General features: G+C 40.1%; 1 protein-coding gene across 2 annotated transcripts in view; it reads right to left on the reverse strand.

The window, feature by feature from the left end:
* The window catches only part of LOC124270012 (adenylyl cyclase-associated protein 1-like), a 102,729-nt gene that overhangs the window by 38,188 nt on the left and 46,395 nt on the right, over positions 1-18,146 (reverse strand). For both annotated transcript variants that reach the window (XM_046705037.1, XM_046705038.1), the window contains exons 5-8: positions 16,976-17,029; positions 12,113-12,202; positions 11,195-11,280; positions 10,761-10,866 (exon numbers count right to left, since the gene is read on the reverse strand). In XM_046705037.1, the coding sequence (XP_046560993.1) occupies positions 10,761-10,866; positions 11,195-11,280; positions 12,113-12,202; positions 16,976-17,029 (336 nt within the window). The remainder of the gene's footprint in view (positions 1-10,760; positions 10,867-11,194; positions 11,281-12,112; positions 12,203-16,975; positions 17,030-18,146) is intronic.

The following is an 18,146-nucleotide window of genomic DNA, read 5'->3' on the forward strand; positions in this document are numbered from 1 at the left end:
AAACATGTTAAAACAAAACCAATCTGATGCACTCTCCATGCTTTCCTCTGGGCTGAAATAGCTGCCATTCCCTGCCAAATGATGTCTGACGTGAAATTATGATGCCTTCGCCATCTCCAACATAAGCCAGCCCAGGACCTGCCCCCCAACCACGCATCTCGTCCTCCTTAACTGGCCAAAAACAACTTCAGGAGGAGGAAATGTTATTGTTTTCAGCTTAACAGGGATGGAAATGTAGAACTTTACGATAACACCATGTAACTGGAGTCCCAGTGGCTAAAGAACATGACAGTAATTTGTTTCCTGGGTAACTGAGTCTGTGTACATGGCTAGCAGTGAGCAAGACAGGGTCACCCTGTAGGGACATCAGAACCTGGGGGGTCATGCATGCTACAGGCATAAAACAGGCATATTCAGTGAGTGAGTGAGTGAGTGAGTGAGTGAGTGAGTGAGTGAGTGAGTGAGTGAGTGAGTGAGTGAGTGAGTGAGTGTTGTTTAGCCCTGCAGTCAGCAGTAATCCAGCTATATGGTGGTGGTAAAATTATCAAGTCAAGACCAGACAATCCAGTGATCAACATAATGAAGGTGAACCAAGATCTGAACCTAAGATGATTGGTTTCTAGCTTGCACAAATTATCAAACTCTACCACTTGTCCAACGGGGCCATCTTATGTACAGGTCTGTTAGTTGTAAGATAAGATACAAGATGATTGACACATGGAACCACACCATCCCTAGGGACATTGGTAGGCTGGTGCATGTTGCAGGCATAAGGCTAGTCTGTCTCACAGTCCCTGAACCACATTATTTTCACTACTGCCTAACCTTCCCTGCAATGCTAAAGCCCTAAATGACAAGTTTAGATTTCCTCAGGTTCTGAATCAATTTAAGTGAGTTTATTTGTTACTATCAAAATCATACATATTCGGAGACTAAGGGTTAGTCTAGAGTAAGGCCACTGTGCCCCTTGTTGTACAGGTCTGTTAGTTGTTACAATGTTGCTAGATGCACTCATCTTCTACCTGAGGCAGTACACAGGGATGTTACCATGCTGTAGCACACAGGTTGCTAACGAGTCTATGTCCACCTGTCTGGAAGGAGCACACCTGGGTGGATTACCTACTGGAAACAGGTGTATATCGTTAGAGTTGAAGCGTAGGTGGCTGATGGTTGTACTTTTAGGAAGAGCCTTTCCCTTACAAGAAAATATTTTTTCTCTATATGGTGCAAAATTTGGAGCAAGACATTAGCAATATCAGTGAACAAGAAGAATAGGTTTTACAAAACATACTCATGTGGTGATAGAGCCATAGGTCTTTGGTTTACTTCAACCACTCGGTTATTACACCACACAGATTTGACAAAGAGCTGACAAAAAAGCAATAGCTTGTATACAATTCTTGTTCCCACAGACACAACAGTCCTTCCCCTACTTCCATTATATCTGGTCATAGAATCACAAAGCGATATACGTATCAAAGCATGTTAAGATTTTATTTCCTCAAACCTTCCTATCACACCAAATCTTTCTTCAAATCCTGGAGGTCTCTACCTTTTCATCCTCTATTTTCTCAAGAAAAAATAAATAAAGTTTTCATTTCAAAGAGAACTAGCTGACTTCCTTTAAAGAGTTTATGTGGTTTATTTTCTCAGACATGATAGCAGAATGCTTGAGGATATATCCTTCATGAATAGAAACATCATTTGACACACTCTCTCTACAAAATCTGTAAAATCAGGAATCACCTGAGACATTTCATAGGAGGAGCAAAACGAAATTCATGTATCCAAAGATATATAAATATGAAGTGCCTATATATCAGTTAATCCTACGGAAATGACATATCGTCATGCAAAATCCCTTCAAGAAAGCCTGTTTAATCTTGAAAAACTTTCTTCCTGAAGAGATGACATGAATAACGAATGCTTACTACAGAAGTTTTTTTCTATTGTTAATGACTTAACAACTAGTTTTACATGTTGTCCTTTAACTATTACAGAAAAATATAAAAAGAACTTTAAAAAAACCCCCATAACTAAACAGGTAAACCAAAATGTAATTTATAAAGGACAAAAATATCTCACTTTTTCTGAGGAATGTATTTCAATCCACTTTTAACACTGATAATGTTTCTGTAGCTGTGAGGAGCCCAATGATATGATATATATATGTCACTGTTTATCAGCTCTGTTACAATTGATGCTGAGGAGTTTGCGGAGTGATGATGGGAGAAAAGTAACAGGATGGGGACATGTCAGGCTGCAGGAGTGGAAACCAGATCCACTTGTTCACAAGCTAGTAGCAAGTTACCATTGATAACAACAGATTAACATCCCAATTATCTCCCTTAGCATGACGCGTGACAAACTTTTTTATTATCAGATTTTCAAAATGTGTAACAGGAGGCGTAGGGAAACAGAATCTTCCAGCTTGTGTCTGCTGTACATACACTAGTGACAGACAAATCCACAACTTGGGAGATGCATGATGGGAAGTGAGGGGGAGAAGAGCTTGGGGGGAGGGGGCAAGAGGGGGAGAGAGTTGAGTCGAGAAGAACCAGAGAGGCAGCTTCTGCTACTCCTTCAACCAACTCCCTGTCACTCATGTCTGATTGACATTCGAAAATTTAACACAAAAACTTGTACACGTCTGTCATTCTTTATGAGATAACCATAGCAACGTGATGTTTATAAACCAATAGCAAGCCTTGATAGATATCAAGACATTGGCGGAGTGTGCCAAGTACAAAGACGTATGTTTATAGGACAAGAACGAAAGAAGAAAATGTTTATAATGGCATCAGATTTTATGTCATCAATTGCTTACATTTTCTAAGATGAATTGAAATAAAGCTTTATTTCATACAAGAAATAACTATTTTGATAAGATGGACTGGATAATTTTCAAGACTTATTTTAACATCATTATGGCAAATAACAAAGATGCCAATGAAACTGTTTCAGGATAAACGTGTTTACTTAGGGTGATTATCATCCAACATCATTTATTGTAGAAAGACCATCAAAATACTCCTGAATATCATCTGCAAACAGTAACAATGTTGGGACGTACAAGGCACTTACACAATCCACTCTGGCTTTTTTCGTAGCAATTAAAGTGATCATTTTGCACCCCAAAATTTAAAAACAAAATGAAGGCATACAATTCTCTTTAGTTAATGTGACAAAACACATTTCCCCATTTTCTTCTTAAAAACAAGTGATTTTAAAGCATTCCAATTAAGATCGTCAGATTATACAGTACATGTTGTCCTCTCATTAAACTACATGTTCAGTTTCTGTAAAATGTGGCCTAATCAAAAGGCTAGAACGTGAGTTAAACAAAAGCAAATGTGTTCTTTTTATAATCTGTATTATGTCAAAACACTGTAAAAAACCCAACAGTTGAACTAGTGACCCAATTATTTTCCTTCAGCTTTTAGCTTTACAGGAGAGATCAAAATGCATTCAGATGTGGGTTTTTTCCAACCTAACAAATGTTCATCTGTCAATCAAGAGGTTCTCAGGTTAAAGGAAGCACAGACACTTGCTAACCCCAACAAAAATAGTTCAACATGATGGATTAATGGCCTCCTGGAAAATAGGAAAAGGTTAATTGCTGTTATTGAAGTCAAATTAAAAGTTGAGTATGTGCATCCCCTCACAGACAGCTGTGAAGTTCCATCTCGGCACCATCCATGATGCACTGGTTTGTGTCTAGTGCACCTGCACCTGCCCCATACACAGATTCATTAATGAACTTGAAGAAAACTCAAATATGTGGTGGCCTCGTATCTGTCAACATGCTGCTGCCTCATGTTCCTATGCTTATGGAGATAAGGTTAATAAAATGTCCCATTTTAACAAAATGTTGTAAAATGTAAAAAGGTATAAATGGGTACCAGGAAGATTGAATATACTGTGTAAGAATTTATAATGCAAAAATCTTTAAGAATCGATGCTATATGCATATCATAAATCAATGAACCAAAAACAGTGACAAATAGGGAAGTATCTTGGAATGCATCTGAGGCAGTGCTTGAAACAAGCACCTGCCAGATGGCCTTTGCCACATAGAGATGAGTTGTAGGGATCCTTCTGGTCAGCAGTATATTTGTGTGTCTTTTTATTTGTCATGAGAAGCTGCAGATTTTATCTTTGGGCCTGATGAGTATAGTTAGGTCCTACAGCTTCTTAAATATCAGGGAGCCGTTGTACAAAGCGATCTTAGCGCTAAGGTGACCGTAACTCCCATACCTTAACATGGACTTAAGGTATCCTTAGCGCTAAGGTTGTTTTGTACAACGGCACCCTGGGCAGCATGGCATTGGTTTCAAATTCAAACACTGATCTGTAAGCCCTGTGTTCACTGAGCTGCCTGACAGTCAAGACCTACACCGCTCTATTGGGAAGTAAAGGAGCTAGGTGGTCGTAATGTGTCAGTCAGTTCACTGAACACAGCCGGGCAACATCTGCACTACTCACTATCAGATTGACCAGATGACATATTCCTCAACCAATCCATCCAAAGTCTCCCATAAGTGGAGCTGATGATGGCACAGATATTCGCCATTTAACATGATGGACCATTCTCAGGTGGATCCGTCTACTTCCAGCTTCAGCTTCCTCAAAGAATAGCCAATTAAGCACATTCACTCATCAGATCTAATGAGGGCTGTATAACCTCCTGAATTCCCAATATGTCTGCTGCAGGAATGTCCTAAGTATGTCCATGTGCATGCTCGCAGACAAGTGGCAAGATGAGCACCCAACAGATGCTGGAGACAAGATTACTGCCTGGATAGCATCCCACCAGGATGACTGGCCCTGTCCTGGCAAACCTCATTGTCCCTGATAGCACCCCACCTGGCCCCCTACACCAATACTGACACCCACAGATTAGCCCTGGCAGTACATATGTCCCCTCCCATACTTACAGGCTTAGTTCAGGGTTTAGTAGGAAGAGGTGTGGAGGAAGATTCTAGAAGGCTCAGTATGTGAGAGTTGGGTTAAGCCTGGTTTTGACAGTATTTCGGTTATGTCACTGCATTAGTAGGTATGCAAAAATATTACCACAGCTTTCACTATTCTGGATCTGTATATGAATATGTTCATTTTAATTCAGTAATTGAGTTTGTAAGGCAGATATAACAAAGATTCTACTGGAGACAATGTCAAAAGGACATTTTCATAATTTTAGCAGCAGGACAATTCATCAATATCATTACAAATTTGGAACAGACATTCAGACAATCGGTTTGTGTTCTGAAATATGAACCACCATGAAACCCTGCATCACTGATGATCTGCACTGCAGACTGGCATTTATGTTTCAAAAGTTCACCCCAAATACGGAACAACTTGTTTTGGATGGTTGGTCAGACTGCTTTTTAAAAAGCAGGCTATTGGGGACTGATGTGGTTCCAGAGCAACCAGGGAATGTATGAAGTTGACTAAAATGATTTGGCCTCGTAAAGCAACCCAGCCAAACAACATCCAAAATTTAGATCTTCCATCTTGATGACGCAGGATGACATAAAACATTTTCATAAAAAAAAATGATCAATCCCGATTAATCGTCTTATCACACTTCCCCACACTCGTACACTTTTTGTATAATCGTGATACATGAAATAATTGTGATAACATTAAAGACACATATTTTGAAGACACCTACTCACCTTAATGCTATGAGATATGGATTTGGCTTAGGGAATTAAAATATGTTCAGCTGGATTCTGATTGGCCAGGATATAATATCATCATACTCGTCAAAGCTCGTTATTACACAGGGGGTACTTCATGATGATATGTCAACCAATAACCTAGAGGTTGCATAGAAAACCTTGTTTTCATCAGGTTACCCAGGTGCTAGGATATAACTTATTCCCTTGAGTGGAAGACACATAAAAAGAATTCACTATTTTGATTGCTTCAGTAAATGCATGGATGATTATCAAGGACCCAGTGCCCAAACATCAACAATGTCTTGGGTACATCGTGGCAAGTATGTATACTGCGAACTTGAGGGGACTAAGGTGTCATCAAGTGGCAAAGTTAGGCCATGCTGCTTTTATTAATGACATGCTATCATGCATCCAGTCAATGCCTTGAGTCAGTACATTAAGTCACTGCCCCCTTCCCCTTTCAGCGATGTAACATTAAAAGGCCATAAAACTCATTCAGATTTACTTCATCCTGATGGGACACTTTTCTGGCCCTTAAGTTTTATATATTTATACTCACATCTTGTAAGAAAGAGATCAATTTTAACGCTGAATTTAAATAAAACATAAACAGAAATCTGATTATCATATGACATTAATGTCGTAACTTTTATGTTGAAAAAATCAGGAGTGTTTCAAGTGATGTTTTTGCTATTCAAAATTACATTAAGCTATCTTTTCGTGAAAGATGGTTTTCTAAATATTAGGACCATCAAGGTCTTAGTGTGTACGTATGATGTGCATGTATACATGGACGTTAACTAGATCAAAACAGATGACAATGATAAAAAAATATACTCGTCAAAACACCCACATTTTCATTAGCTGCTGACACGTCTCCAAAACAGCTCATATAGATAGTTGCCTATATCTTCTGTTTGCCCTACTGAACTAGAGATGTGTAGAACAGTAGCACACACAATGCTAATTATTGGATAATCCATCACCCAACTTGTGTCAAAATGCAAAACCTGATCTCAAACAGCAGTTGTAGGCTATACTTTAACCCCAACATCTCTCACATACACACAGGCAGGATCAACCACCCCCAGCCTAGCTGTCACACTGATCCCCAGGGTATACATCTCTCACATACACACAGGCAGGGTCAACCACCCCCCAGCCTAGCTGTCACACTAATCCCTAGGCTATACAGCACTCCTATAAATCTGTGTTATTAATGTGCTATTTTTTTAAGGCATTTCCATCAGATTTTCGGAAGTAGTCTTCACATTGATGTTTATTATTGGAGATTAGAGCACATCTTGTTTGACCATATGTGTTTGCTTACCGCATCAAAGCTCATGCCGTGGACTAGGTTTTGGTGCTAACCTCCTTATAATATAGGCATGCGAGAAACGCCTACATGCTTCTTTATTACTTCCATTAATGATGGATCACAAGACATATTATATGTAGCTCATCAAAGGACCAGAAATAAAAGCTTAAAGAAACTTCCATGACATGTATTAACCTCCCGTGTAAATAACATGGGCAACACATGTTGTGTGTATGTGCTAGATTGCGGGATTCTGACTATGGGTTAGAACAGAAAATAAAGAATATGGAAAGTGCTCTCATGGAAAAAACAGAAGTTTATCTCAAACTAGAATCTTGTTAACCTTTTGCACAGGGGTTCAAGTGTAATGAAGAAAAAAGAGTGGCATGCCTTGTAGAATTGTTTGAGTACAAAGTCTGTTCTGTGATGAAACGATGTTGTGGCACCCCTGTCTCTGATCCTGTGACAGAAGGAACACTTTGTCAGACCTGCACTTCAGGTGGGCTGGCATTATCTCAAACAGACATTGTGGTGCGGACGTGTTCTTGAAGGAAATGACACACAATTCACTCACTCAAAATCAAGACTCTCATTATTATACGAAATGACAGAGTTTGTGCGAGAGTGAAGGGATTCAGTGTTGCTTGGCAATTAGCCTTGGCAGCAGCAGCAGCAGCTTCAGCATCATGATAGAGATAAGGGTGTATGCTGTGTGCGTGCATGCATGCGTGTGTGTGTGTTTAGGATAGGTTTGAGTAGAGTGTGAATGTGAAATAATCAAGTCTGGACCAAACAAGCCAGTGATCAACAGCATGAACATCGATCTACGCAATTTGGGTATGTGTCAACTTCTTTGTTTGGCAATATTGCATTATGAAGTAAACTGACTGACTGATTGAGTTTAGTTTTACGCTGCTTTTAGCAATATTCCAGCAATATCACGGGGGGGACACCAGAAATGGGCTTCACACATTGTGCCCATGTGGGGAATCGAACCCGGGTCTTCGGCATGACGAGCCAATGCTTTAACCACTAGGCTACCCCACCGCCCCAAATGAAGTAAACGCACTTTTCAATGGATTTATGAGATGATGAATGAATGTGTGAATGAGTGAAAAAGGTGTTTGTGTGTGGACCAAGGAGCTGGCTGAACTATGTGCAGTCACTTCCACAGGATTTCAAGAGTTGACATCAACCATGATCAGACCAATGTCACTCATGGACTACCATAGGTCTAAACAGGACGGCACTTAAAGCAGCATCGAGGACAGTAACTGACAGGTGTTACAGGAACTGACATCTAAGCAACATTAGCCCCACAGGTGGAATCGCTTGTACATTGTCACATCTCATTCTAACCAGAACTGGCCTAGCTAGAAGCTGCAATACTTGACATTTAACGGCTGCCAAATTACAATATAAGTACACATGGAAGATAAAGCTTTTAGCAAAATTTACAAGTTGGGCAGAAGCCAAACATTTCTGCCATTCACATATTAAACATCCATCTTGTGTGATGTATTTGAAAGTGTTGCATTTATTCCTGATACTTTAATGTCTATCTTGGACAGACAGCCTGTCAGATAGAACGCTCTCTGCTATATATAGTCTCCATATCGCCAATAAGGGTTAAAATGCATGTGACATTCAAACAGTCTTTAAAGGATTGGTGCTTAGACGTGGCATCAACTATCTAGACCTAAACATTGCTCCAGAATAGAATCATTCAAGGTGTCAGATGTCAAATTATGTTTATAAATCTGTAATTTCTTGTGACTTTTACTGGATATTGCTGCAGTACAAACACTGAATAACAGTTTACTTATTAAAATAAAAACAAGGTCTGATCAGCTGGTTGCTAGATACTGCTGTAGTACAAGGTCTGATCAGCTGGTTGCTAGATACTGCTGTAGTACAAGGTCTGATCAGCTGGTTGCTAGATACTGCTGTAGTACAAGGTCTGATCAGCTGGTTGCTAGATACTGCTGTAGTACAAGGTCTGATCAGCTGGTTGCTAGATACTGCTGTGGTACAAGGTCTGATCAGCTGGTTGCTGCGATACCGCTGTGGTAGATCAGCTGCTGAAGTGTACACAAGGTCTGATCAGCTGGTTGCTAGATACTGCTGTGGTACAAGGTCTGATCAGCTGGTTGCTGGTTGCTAGATACTGCTGTAGTACAAGGTCTGATCAGCTGGTTGCTAGATACTGCTGTAGTACAAGGTCTGATCAGCTGGTTGCTAGATACTGCTGCTCTGATCAGCTGGTTGCTAGATACAGTACAAGGTCTGATCACTGATCAGCTGGTTGCTGTAGTACAAGGTCTGATCAGCTGGTTGCTAGATACTGCTGTTGTACAAAGGTCTGATCAGCTGGTTGCTAGATACTGCTGTAGTACAAGGTCTGATCAGCTGGTTGCTAGATACTGCTGTAGTACAAGGTCTGATCAGCTGGTTGCTAGATACTGCTGTAGTACAAGGTCTGATCAGCTGGTTGCTAGATACTGCTGTAGTACAAGGTCTGATCAGCTGGTCTGATACAGCTGTAGTGCTAGATACTGCTGTTGCTGATACTGCTGCTGTACAAGGTCTGATCAGCTGGTTGCTAGATACTGCTGTAGTACAAGGTCTGATCAGCTGGTTGCTAGATACTGCTGTAGTACAAAGTCTGATCAGCTGGTTGCTAGATACCGCTGTGGTAGGTCAGCTGGTTGCTAGATACTGCTGTGGTACAAGGTCTGGTTGGTTACTAGATACTGCTGTAGTACAAAGTCTGATCAGCTGGTTGCTAGATACTGCTGTGGTACAAGGTCTGATCAGCTGGTTGCTAGATACTGCTGTAGTACAAGGTCTGATACAGCTGGTTCTGCTGGTTAGATACTGCTGTTGTACAAGGTCTGATCAGCTGGTTGCTAGATACTGCTGTGGTACAAGGTCTGATCAGCTGGTTGCTAGATACTGCTGTTGTACAAGGTCTGATCAGCTGGTTGCTAGATACTGCTGTTGTACAAGGTCTGATCAGCTGGTTGCTAGATACTGCTGTAGTACAAGGTCTGATCAGCTGGTTGCTAGATACTGCTGTGGTACAAGGTCTGATCAGCTGGTTGCTAGATACTGCTGTGGTACAAGGTCTGATCAGCTGGTTGCTAGATACTGCTGCAGCACAAGATCTGATCAGCTGGTTGCTAGATACTGCTGTAGTACATGGTCTGAACAGCTAGATGCTAGATACTGCTGCAGCACAAGATCTGAACAGCTGGTTGCTAGATACTGCTGTAGTACAAGGTCTGATCTAGCTAGATACTGCTGTGGTACAAGGTCAGCTGGTTGCTAGATACTGCTGCAGCTCTGCACAAGATCTGATCAGCTGGTTGCTAGATACTGCTGTAGTACATGGTCTGAACAGCTAGATGCTAGATACTGCTACAGCACAAGATCTGAACAGCTGGTTGCTAGATACTGCTGTGGTACAAGGTCTGATCAGCTGGTTGCTAGATACTGCTGTAGTACAAGGTCTGATCAGCTGGTTGCTAGATACTGCTGCAGCACAAGATCTGAACAGCTGGTTGCTAGACACTGCTGTAGTACAAGGTCTGAATAGCTAGATGCTAGATACTGCTACAGCACAAGATCTGAACAGCTGGTTGCTAGATACTGCTGTAGTACAAGGTCTGATCAGCTGGTTACTAGATACTGCTAATACAGAGTTCAGGCTTGTCTAAGACTAGATATCAAGAGGTACATGAAGGACGACTGACCCGTGGGTTCCAGGCTGTGCCTGTGGTGTGGAACTGCTTGATGTAAGCCTGTAGCTCAGACAGAGTCATGTTCCATGACTTTATCCAATCAGCATGCTGTGGATCCCTACAACACCAAGGGAAACAATTACCAATACAGCCAAGGCAACTTGGATCATGCTAAAAGTTGGCTGTGACAAATATCTTATTTTCACAGGAATCAACAAAAACATTGAGGTCTTGTTTATGAAATAAAATATTACTGTCATGAATCAGGGCATGAAAATAGTAAAACTGTCAAAACTACAACACTGGTCCCTTGGTATGATGAGGGAATAATTATTTTTACCATGAGTTTACAGAAAAACCTCAAGTGATCCCAGAAAATTCAGATTATACAAGCATCCGCTCTACAAACCACCAAGCACAGGTTTCTGATAAAGGGTAGTACTCACTTCTCCTTGAACTCCTTCAGCACCCTGTTCCCAAAGAACATTCCAGCATCGGACATCTCCTTGACGAAGGGCCCTGGGGCCGGTGACTGAAACACAAACATAATACAATTTGCATTTCTTGAAAAACTGACAGCAAAATTCACACTTAACTTAGTTTCAGTTACCTGAAAATATTCAAGCTTGGGCAAGTCAAATAAGTGGCTGATAATATGAACAGTCTCCTTTCAGTTTGGGTAAGTGAATGCCAAATTGTCATGTTGAAAACCATCTCTACCATGTCTGTTTCCATTAATACTGCGACCAAAAAAATCATCATCTCAGTTAAGGAGTGGGTGAGTGAGTTTAGTTTTACGCCGCTTTTAGCAATATTCCAGCAATATCACGGCAGGGGACACCAGAAATGGGCTTCACATATTGTACCCATGTGGGGAATCAAACCCGGGTCTTCGGCGTGACGAGCGAATGCTTTAACCACTTGGCTACCCCACTGCCCCTAAGGAGTACAGTGAGTGAGTTTAGTTTTACGCCGCTTTTAGCAATATTCCAGCAAAATCAAGGCGGGGGACACCAAAAATGGGTTTCACACATTGTACCTATTTGGGGAATCAAACCCGGGTTCTCGGCATGACGAGCAAACGCTTAACCACTAGACTACCCCACTGCCCCTCTCAGTGAAGAAGTACAGTGAGCGAGTTGGGTTTTACGCCGCTTTTGGCAATATTCCAGGAATATCATGGCGGGAAACCCCAGAGATGGGCTTAACATATTACTTCATGATATATTTATGTATGCACAAATTCACGTTTGCATAATAATTTTCTTCTGAAATAAAATAAACTTCACATCTTGTAGATCAGTTTCTTAGCTAAATCTTTGTTTAGAGGGAGTTGGGAATGGCAACAAAATAAGGACACTCACCACAGACACCCATCCCAATGCAGAAACAGACTCGCTGACTGTGGACAAGTGGTTGAAGAAAGGGCTGGTTCGGTTCTTCTCACGGAATCCCTGGAATAGACAAGGAAATAAATGAGTAATATACAACATAATTAAAGATAATTAAGAAGATGGCGAGAAGAGGTGATGGGTGAGGGGAGGGACAGTAATACATGACACAAAGACACTCCTTGTGTATGGAGTCACACTTAGGTGGGTGGGTGAGTGAGTGAGTGAGTGAGTGAGTGAGTGAGTGAGTGAGTGAGTGAGTGAGTTTGGTTTTATGAGTTTGGTTTTATGCCGCTTCTAGCAATATTCCAGCAATGGGAGACACCACAAATGGGCTTCATACATCAGACCCACACCGTTAGGTGTGTAACATGATCATCAATATAAGATACTAGAAGAGCCTGACAGGAACAAGACATTATAAACGTATATTTCAGAAGGGCCATACAAGACAATATCTTTTAAGCTTGATATTACATGATGAAAGAACCTTAAGTCAACTTCTGTGAGTGTTGAAACATAATACTCCAATTATTTTTTCTACCTAAAATACTGGATCCCCTAGAGAGGACTGTGTATTATGCTTGGGTGTATAGTTTCTCAAGAAAATTTCTGGAACATTACTGAAACCATGGAGTGAGTGAGTCAGTGAGTGGATAAGTGTGTGGGTGAGTGAGTGTGTGGGTGAGTGTGTGGGTGAGTGAGTAGGTGAGTGAGTGAGTGAGTGAGTGGATGAGCGTGTTGATAAGTGAGTGGGTGAGTGTGTTTGTGAGTGCATGGGTAAGTATGATGCAAAAGAGCTACAAAGAGCATCCTCCTCTAAGGTTGAATCCATTAGCTATTTCAGCTGGGCATATCTTTCAAACTAACAACATAAAAACCAATAAAAATCATTTTACACTCAACTGAAAATGTGGAACTCATTGTTTTAAATATAAATAACCTTCAAAGCTGGGAACATACAAGGGCTTCAAGTTGATGTATCTTCCACAAAGATAACACTGACAGACTCCAGCAGAACAAAACAAGGCAAGTCTGCACCGACAATCAACAATATATATTACTATATCATTGTTAGGCAGAAGGTCACAATTTTCTTATCAGTCTGTCAAAATATGTGTAATTTACTGTTACATTACTGCAACTTTGAAGTGTAAACCCTCCAACAGAGACCCAACCAGGCATTCAGGGAGTTGTATTCAACTTTGTGAGAAGACGAACCTGTACACGGCTTGACATTTCAAACTTACACCACCTCTGTAATGGTTGGCATTCTGTCAACCTGCCTGTATGTGTAACACCTATTTAACACCTTCCCAACACCAGGGGTCTGTTGTTAATTATTACAGTCAATATAAACCTGAAGCAGTTCCTGTCAGGGGAGATCGGTTTCAGTAGGTGGGGGATGGGGTTGAACTTCGTACAAACTGACACAATAATTGGAGTTTATTTAATCAGGGGATTTCTTAAGATCTAAATTGGTAAGTTGTTGATGTTTATTACGAAATAAAACACTGAAAGAAGGATATAAATACGCCATATTTCGATTCTGTTGTTTGTTCTTCCCTTTGAGAAACAACCCACAGCATTCAGTTTCTTTTGTGGGTTGCTGTAAATTGTAACCGAGATTCAGTGAAACTGTCAGAAGGCTTACAATAATAAAACAATGATAGTTGTGAATAATTGTCTGGAATTTCAAACTGACAGGAAAATGTGTTACCAGTTGAGTTAAGGTACTTTTAATGGAATTCACTTCAAATCTTTTCAAATTATTGCAACAATGGTTGAAAGTATATCAAGACAAAACTGTTATTCAAATGTTTTTTTAGCAAAATGCTAAGATGGGTTATTTTGGTGTTTAATGTCTTCAACAGAAGAATATGGGACTGTGTGGATCCACAGCATATATACTGAGTACAGTGTGGATATTTTTTTTTAAAAAAGAGCAAATCTGAGAAGGTTGGGATGAACATAAAACATGCCATTATGAGTTTGCTTTGTCTTGTTTTATCTAAACAGAGAGGCAGCGGTATGAACAGGTAACACCAGAGATGCTAAGTTAGGCAATTTGGCCCTGTTGTTGCACAAACATAGTATGCACTGTATCTGGACTTAAATTAGTAATCTATTTAATGAATCTTATTCAAAATTTGATCCTTATTGTTTAGATTAATTTCAGCGAAAGTGTGTTAAGTGATCAGCAGATCGTATCAACCCAAACTTATTTATAAGCAACTACACTCAGATTAATCCTACTGATGCATTAAAATCAAACTTCATTTGATAGGAAATAGATGAACATGTACCGGTTGTCATACTTTGACTTTAAAAAGTTCTATTTGTGGTTGATTGACTATTATATGTCAACATAATGTTTTCACCCCTATCATGACTACAGGAGTCTTGCCGGTGACAGGTCAAATTGTTCTATAAGTAAAATAATTCATCAACAGCAAAAAGTGCTATCTTATGGTAATCATTATCTTAAATAAGTACAGTCAAAGATGCAATTAAAATAACATGAATCTGGACTAAATTACTCCTGATGAAATTATTGTTTCTGACAATCACATTAAAACCCTTGTTCAACTGAATCGAGAGTAGATAGGGAAGAAACGTGTGTACAGCTGATAGCTATTTCCAGCTTACTTCCAGAAAATACAGAGAGTATTCCCTGCAAACAAAACAATACTAACAGAACATGAAATACAATTTAAAAGGTACATCATCATGCCTGTTGCTGTTTAATCTCTAATTTCCAATATTTATTGACCAAGTTTGTTATCAAGGCGTTCAGCACACAAAGAAGACAAACTACTCTTAACTTCAATGAAGTTCCCTCAAATCCTTACCCTCAATACCCAAGCCTCATGATGATATGCCCTCCAATACCCAAGCCTCATGATGATATGCACCAAACTCATCCCAATACAATGAACACTTTCTGAACATACTGCATGTCAAGTGTTTCAAGCCAATTCCCAAGGTCTATTTGGTATAGAAACAATGATGTCCCTCTGAACATACTGCATGTCAAGTGTTTCAAGCCAATTCCCAAGGTCTATTTGGTATAGAAACAATGATGTCCCTCTGAACATACTGCATGTCAAGTGTTTCAAGCCAATTCCCAAGGTCTATTTGGTATAGAAACAATGATGTCCCTCTGTGTAATGACCCACAGTGTAATGACAAGGCACATGGTCCTCAATGAACATGGGTCACAGTGTCCTGTCATCACAAGTTACACAGTATTTGAACAAAATTACCACATGCATAAAACTAAATATTTGAAGAAATGGGCTGCTTATTAAAAATGCAACATAATCTATAAAATATCTGAATTATGACATTGAACCTAAACACAGGTAAGTTATGACCTCCAATCTCACATCTATCTTTTGGAGTGAGTTGGGTTTTACGCTGCTTTGTAAGCAATATTCCAGAAATATCGCAGCAGAGGACACCAGATATGGGCTTAACACAATGTACCCATGTGAGGAGGTGAGGTGAGGTGAAATTGGGTTTAACGTCGTGCTTGAGAATATTTCGCTCATATGACGACGTGCATGCGTGTGTATGTGTAGGTGCGGCTGCTTGTACTAGCCCAGACTAAAGCTGGTTTTATAGTGCTATCCCACTGAGATACCATGCCGCAGTGAAGCATGAATACCTCACTCAGACACATTATACTGACTCCGAGTCGACCAGTCCTTGTTGTACCCATTAATGCCGAACGCCAGGCAGGGGCCAACAAATACCATAGTTTAACATCTTTTGGTATGACGCGGCTGGGGATCGAACCTGCGACCTTCCGCTCTCTGGGCGGATGCTCTAACCACTACACCACGGAGGCGGTCACCCATGTGAAGAATCAAACCTGATGAGTGAACACTTTAACCACTGGGCTACCCCACCGTCCCTCCACCTTTAAGAAGACATGCATCAAATTTTACTGACCTACAGTAAATGTTTCAATTTTAGTTTTAGTATCTTCAGGCGATGACCTTAAAGATGGCCAGACACTTGACATGATACATCAGTATGTCAACAACAATTACCAGAGTTATAAAAGAGATATGCCAAATGAGATTCCCTAGAGATGCCCAAGAAGGTGCAGCAGTCAATTCATGCAAAACCTGGAAGCACCATTCCATTCACCAAGGGCTACTAATTTAAGTCTTATCTGATGATGTACACCTTCACTGCATAAACGCTTATCTATGAATCTATGCAACATATGTAGTAAATGCTTATCTGTCAATCAATCCAATATTTTCCTCTGCAATAAAATAAAGAGATTCCCACTTGATAACAGAATCATGAAAAATTCCTGTATTTCAGTGAACTTGTCGGCTGAGCAAAGTTCATTTCCTTTCAACTATAAAGACTATCTCAGGCAGTCTAATCAGAGATCTGAGACAGATAATGTCACTAACCCTGACAGTCAAGCCATTAAAACTGTGAAGGCCTACTTTGGAGAATAACTATAGCGTTCAGTTGTTTGAAATGGGTCACAAATGCTGTTCCATGTCCAGACAGCTTTTGAAAGTTGAGAACCGACAGAAAGGAAAAGACAGGCAAACTTGAACAGAAACTGATTTGTAAGATTTGTGATAATTCACCTCGGAAATTGTTTATTTGGGAGCTTGACAACACTTAGTCTGCCTTAAGTGGTTTCTGATTTAATCCTTAAAGTGCTGCACAACAGAGCTAATTCCTACAGGTTAACTAGGTATGAGGGACCGACAGCCTACAGCCGCCGCACACATCACTCTGGCTCCAGCCCTGTTCTTGGGAAGAAAGGGTTGACAGAGTTATCCCCCTTTGACTACTCACCACAATTGCTTCAATCTTCTCTGACGTGGGCTTCAGTAGGTTCACCAACACGCTCTGCAACATAAACATTAACATTAAATATCAACCACTTCGGTTTACTTGTAAGTGTATGGATATCCGTTAAGAATGTTAGTGCTTTCATCATGTCCATAAATAGCTGGACGTGGTAATGGATAGAGATGGTTTTCAACATCACAATTTGGCATTCACTTAACCAAACTGAAAGAAAAAACTGACTGAAAATTTTACACTCACCCACATGATGTGAAATTCACACAACACGAGTGATTATAAGAGTGAGATTCTGGTTCTCTACTACTGTAAACATTGATCAACATGTATCTCTAAAGCCCTATACCAAGCCTGGAAATACTACCTATTTATGTATGTCTTGTATATGTGAATATCTACTCATAATTATAATGTCATGTAAACATGTACTGGGAAATAAAAATGTGAAAATAAAAAAAAAAAAACAAAAAAACGTGTATCTCTTCCTCACTCGATCATAAAGAAGAAGACGTTCCAACTGAACACAAATCTGGGGACCCTTGGAAATTAATTGTTTTCATATATAACAACGGACCTACTGAATTCTGTCCTTCTGTAGTTGAAGCATATATAACAGTGGACTTACTGAATTCTGTCCTTCTGTAGTTGAAGCAAATATAACAGCGGACCTACTGAATTCTGTCCTTCTGTAGTTGAAGCATATATAACAGCGGACCTACTGAATTCTGTCCTTCTGTAGTTGAAGCATATATAACAGCGGACCTTGTAGTTGAAGCATATATAACAGTGGACCTACTGAATTCTATCCTTCTGTAGTTGAAGCATATATAACAACGGACCTACTGAATTCTGTCCTGTAGTTGAAGCATATATAACAGTGGACCTACTGAATTCTGTCCTTCTGTAGTTGAAGCATATATAACAGTGGACCTACTGAATTCTATCCTTCTGTAGTTGAAGCATATATAACAACGGACCTACTGAATTCTGTCCTTCTGTAGTTGAAGCATATATAACAACGGACCTACTGAATTCTGTCCTGTAGTTGAAGCATATATAACAGTGGACCTACTGAATTCTATCCTTCTGTAGTTGAAGCATATATAACAACGGACCTACTGAATTCTGTCCTTCTGTAGTTAAAGCTGACTGTAAATCT

The sequence above is a fragment of the Haliotis rubra genome, unplaced genomic scaffold (assembly GCF_003918875.1).
Source record: "Haliotis rubra isolate DU_JTF1 unplaced genomic scaffold, ASM391887v1 Scf149, whole genome shotgun sequence".
In the NCBI taxonomy this organism is placed as follows: domain Eukaryota; kingdom Metazoa; phylum Mollusca; class Gastropoda; order Lepetellida; family Haliotidae; genus Haliotis; species Haliotis rubra.